This window comes from Littorina saxatilis, linkage group LG9, assembly GCF_037325665.1.
Source record: "Littorina saxatilis isolate snail1 linkage group LG9, US_GU_Lsax_2.0, whole genome shotgun sequence".
Taxonomy (NCBI): Eukaryota; Metazoa; Mollusca; class Gastropoda; order Littorinimorpha; family Littorinidae; genus Littorina; species Littorina saxatilis.
This window is the reverse complement of record NC_090253.1, coordinates 51,314,148-51,319,147: the sequence shown is the minus strand read 5'-3', so window position 1 is coordinate 51,319,147 and position 5,000 is coordinate 51,314,148. Positions and strand designations below refer to the sequence as shown.

Here is a 5,000-nt window from a genome sequence, read left to right as displayed (position 1 = left end):
ACATATGTTTATTTCACCGAATAGAGGTATTTTTAAAGTTTTTTTTAATCAGAGCCACATTTGCTTAAACAGGTTAAAAAGACAGGTTCGCGCAGAAGAAAGCACGCTGCTTGCATAACATAATTTAAAAATGTTTTCACTATACATTATTTACACTGTGCATGCCTGTTGGCCTGTCTACATGAACACATAGGCAAAACAACACTAGTCTTGTTCATTCACACATGACTCTACGAAGGAATTGGGCCAGCTTTTTATAGCCCCTGCAGCTCCTATCACCATCTACACTTTACAGTCACTTCAACAACACTTGCAGACACTGCTGTCCCGCACGCAGTACTGAATCGGGTCAATCTCCCGAGCTGCACACAAGATCGATATAGGCGTTTGCGCTAGCACGGAGAAGCGGGATTATCACAAGTATAGCGTGTCAGTTGTGTGCACACACTGAGCAACCTTCATACATTATGTATTGCTTATTGTTACATTCATTCTTTTCTCTTCTTTTTTATGGTTGACTATCTTTCAACCCCCCACGAATGCATCCAGGTTTAATGAGAGGGATAAGAGCAAGCTCCAACATGGTCAATCCAAAAACAAAGAGACTGCCAACGTTCCAAAATTCAGAATAGAAAAAACAAGAAAGGTGATTTGTTGGAACGTTTGTATTGTTTTGTCAATAATAAACGTTCCCACAAATTACCTTTCTATTTTTTTGATTCCAACATTGTAAAAAAAAAATATCAAGACACGGTTCTGATTATTTACTAATTAAATTATTTAAGTAAACTCCTTTTATACACCTCGACAATAACATAAAAATGCACATGCACATCCAAAAACATGTACATGGCTGCTCCATTTGGTGAGTAGAAGTGATTCTGACTATTATAAGCGTCACCCTGAGAAAGAGTCTTACTCTGGCTGCACGGAAAGCAATCCGGCTGCTGACTTGTGCTCCGTGACAAAGTGAAGAGCTTCTTTTATCGCAGGTTTTTGGTTTGCTTGTTTACTTAACGCCCAGCCGACCACGAAGGGCCATATCAGGGCGGTGCTGCTTTGACATATAACGTGCGCCACACACAAGCCAGAAGTCGCAGCACAGGCTTCATGTCTCACCCAGTCACATTATTCTGACACCGGACCAACCAGTCCTAGCACTAACCCCATAATGCCAGACGCCAGGCGGAACAGCCACTAGATTGCCAATTTTAAAGTCTTAGGTATGACCCGGCCGGGGTTCGAACCCACGACCTCCCGATCACGGGGCGGACGCCTTACCACTAGGCCAACCGTGCCGGTTTATCGCAGGTTAAAGTTTGCAGAGTTGTGGTGATTTTGATGATCATTCATTATTATTCCGAGATTTTAAACTCTTTCATATATGTCACTAACACAAGCAGGATAATAGTTGACGGTGTTAGCTAAAGGTCTGTACAGACTCGTGTGGAATGTAACCTTAGTTTGAGCTCTGCCAGTAAGATTAAGCGAAATCCAGCCTAGGTATTCAGTATGGAGTACTGTAAAACTTTATAGCATCTGCGACTTTACACGTAGTGGACGGCTGCCGTTTAAACTTTATTCTTGCTAGATCAATGAATTCGGAATATAACGAAATTGCTCTGCATACTTGAGCTCAATTGTTTCTGCTTTTTCGTGTGAATGGCAACATCAGGCGATGACAGTATTCAATTTAATTTGCAAAACACAAAGTCAGCTTTATTGTTGTCTTTTTGTGTGTTTTTTTTAAACCAGATTGCTCTTTCGTGATAAATGTTTTCCTTGACCAAAAAGTTTAATGTCGTATTAATTTCACCATGACAAAAAAGTGTGTGATGCTACAATTATAATTTTTATCTGGAATTTCACCTTTTGCTTTTGATCTAAACATGTCTTCTCCGTCAAAAGTATGTGAATATTTCGCGAAAGATTTTTTTGTGCGTGAAAAAGATATCGCAATATAACGAAATAATTACCACCTGCCATTTGCGATTGACGTAACAAAACAACAACAACAAAACGTTAATAAGTTAACAATTGTTAAACATTTCGGTTTAATCGCGTTGTTAATGGAGCTTATCTCACCAAACAAAAAGGTGCATGGTTTCTTGATAAATTAAGTACTATGTACTTAGCTTTTCTTACCTGCGCTGTACCAGTTCATTTCCTGCCGCTTCTGGTATAAACTGCCAGAGACCAGTCACAATTTAGACCCTCTTGGAATTATAGGACACATCTAGCTCAAGCAAACCTGGTTATATATCGACCATCCGAGGGTTGTTATTGATAAGTCGATGGCCTCAGCAAAATACCCGTGTGACTTGGAATAATAGGCCGTGAAAGGTGGATGCAGCGCCTAAAGGCAGTCGATCTACTGGCCGATGTGAATGCGTGATATATTGTGTAAAAAATTCCATCTCACACGGCATTCATAGGTAACATGCGCCTTGAGTCGCCTTGTGTGGTGAGATACGTGCGCGATATAAGTCCTCGTAAATAAAAATAAAATAAATAAATAAATAAGTGGTTGCTAACGATGCTAAGTTATGCAGAAGGAACCCCGCCTGGGGTCCATCGGAGTGGTCTGTGTAGGCAGGTGAGCGCTTTCGAGAGATGTTCGCAAGGTCATGTTTGACTGTATAATAGTTCTTTGCATTTGCTTTCAGAGGGATCCGCATCTAAGATATCTGACGACCAGTTGAACAAACAAACACGATGGCCTCAACAAATAGCATTGGCCTCGCAGCGCACAACTCACCACGAGCGTGTGCCAAGAAAGTCTTCTGCAAGACACACACCCACAAAGAGCTGGAATTCTACTGCGTCAGGTGCGACGAGGCTGTGTGCTTTGAATGCAGACTAGAGGCACACAAAAAGCACAGAACGGACGACCTTGGCATTGCAGTGTCCAGAGAGATGAAGAGACTGACCAGAGAGCAAATTAATCTTCAGGACGCTGTCGACGATTTGGCAAACGCTGTGGAGGCGATGAAAGCAGAGCAGCAGGCCGTGCTGGACAAGAAGGCGGCAGTGGAGAAAAACATACGTGACCGACACGCCGTTATGGTGGCCGCTGCCGACAAGTTCAGAGAAGAGGCCCTGGACTCGCTCCGTTCTGTCAGCACAGACATTGAGAGCAGCATTGCCGAGGCCTTGCAACGGCGAGAAGACAACCTGAAGGACATGCTTAGGGTTCAGCAACAACTCGAGGAAACGATCAGCAACGAAGCAGGAAGCGACATCATCACGATCGCCAAGGAGATGAGAAAGTGGGGCGCCAGCAGGCAGTCAGGAGACAAGGTGACGTCACAGGGGACAAACACAGTATGTAGGCCCGTCCTCCACTTCAAGGTAACAGGTGACGTCATACTGCAAAACGCGCGTGACTTTCTGGGCTCCGTGTCAAAGACGGAAATAGAAGCTGCAGCGCCTGAAGTGAGGGTTGTAACGCAGTTTCAGTGTGGCCAGGAGGCTGATGTGGAAGTCTTCTCCCTGTGTCACGACGACGGCAAACCGCCCGGTGTGTGGGTGTCCTACGAACGCTTCGACCTGAAGGAGGACGCAGCGATGGCTCTGTACAGCGAGGACGGCTACAGGCAGCTGACCAGCCTGTGTACGGGCAAAGTGTCCAACAAGCGGTACGCGGAGGGAAAGATCATGTCCCAATCCGTGTCTCCCGACTGTGTGTTCACGAACGCTAAGCTCCACTCACCGAGGCATTACAGGCTGGACAACAACTTGGCGGGAAAGGCTTTGGTCATCAGCCAACAGGTGGCGTGCACAGAGCCTCTCCAGACTCAGCACGTGAGAGAATTCACTCTCAAGGTCGGCGCCCATCGTGCATTCGACGTGGACGACACGGAGCAGTTCTTTGCCGTGGTGGAAGAGCCCCAGCTCCCCGACGTGTGGCGCAAATTGAAACTGTACCAAAGACAAGGTGGCAACCCTGTGAGCGAGTACAGCCCTCCTACGACATCCTTCCAGCCATCCGACGTGTGTTTCTACAGGCTGGGCGGTCAGCACGTGCTGCTGGTGACAGATGAAGAGAACGACGCCATTCACGTGGTGGATGTGAGCGGTGGGTGTCTGAGGTTTGTGCGCTACCTGGCCCCGGGCTGTCCCTGGCTGATCCAACCCACCGCCATCACTGTGGATGTCTCCGCTCGCCTGTGGCTGGCCTGCAGGGGTGGTACCATCATCTGTGTGGAGCCTGTTGGCAGCTGCTGAAGGTATGTTGTGAACGGACTTATGCTGTTTAATTCTGTCTCTGAACTTTCACTCGACTTGAAAAGAGAACATATGATAGTGAAGAACAAAGTATGCATAAGACTCCATACATTATGCAGAGCTATCGGAAGTAACATATCACCGGGAAGAATGTGTTGGATTTGGCGAGTATCCATACCAAAAGTTATACACAAAATTTTTTTTTATTTTTTTTAATGAAAATTATGAAAGACCGAAGATAATAAGGACATTACACACAGCAGAACAGCCACTATTCGTTTCCGGTTTTTTTTCTTGCAACTTGTGTTTAACAATTACAGTTACAACCCAGCCGTCTCGTTGTTGTTGTTCGTGTTTTTGCAGGGATGGTGACCGCGTTGCGAAGGGTGGGTTGTTGAGGTGATTGATTGTTCTTGAACTTGCTAAAGTTCGTATTTTTCATGATCCGCTTTGACCATTTTTGTTCATGTCGACTGAGATTCGGTATGTAACCGCTTCTTCTTTGGCGTGTAATTGCAGGTGTCTGACGTCAACACACACTTCATTATTAACATGGGAGTGGGCTCCGTCTGACCATGGAGAGTGATGGGTCGCTCTGCAGGATGGCTCGACAATCATTAAAAGGATGCTGTGATTATACATGGAAGAGCCTTTCGCATCTCGCAATAGTTTGTTGACCAAGGGATCTCTCTCTCTCTCTCTCTCTCTCTCTCTCTCTCTCTCTCTCTCTCTCTCTCTCTCTCTCTCTCTCTCTCGCATTTTCTCCCTCTCTC

The 5,000-nt window shown here is 45.6% G+C and overlaps 1 protein-coding gene and 1 long non-coding RNA gene across 2 annotated transcripts in view; both read left to right on the top strand.

The window, feature by feature from the left end:
• The window catches only part of LOC138976412 (uncharacterized), a 556,176-nt gene that overhangs the window by 388,588 nt on the left and 162,588 nt on the right, over positions 1 to 5,000 (top strand). The gene's annotated exons all lie outside the window — the stretch shown is intronic.
• Positions 2,671 to 4,933, top strand: LOC138976404 (uncharacterized). Its single transcript, XM_070349257.1, has 2 exons — positions 2,671 to 4,229; positions 4,747 to 4,933. The coding sequence occupies exon 1, from the start codon at positions 2,716 to 2,718 to the stop codon at positions 4,225 to 4,227; it is 1,512 nt and encodes a 503-aa protein (XP_070205358.1). The 5' UTR covers positions 2,671 to 2,715; the 3' UTR covers positions 4,228 to 4,229; positions 4,747 to 4,933.

What these genes read in the sequence shown, in the direction of transcription:
- LOC138976404 (XM_070349257.1), top strand. Translation starts at nt 2,716, where the DNA reads ATGGCCTCAACAAATAGCATTGGCCTCGCAGCGCACAACTCACCACGA.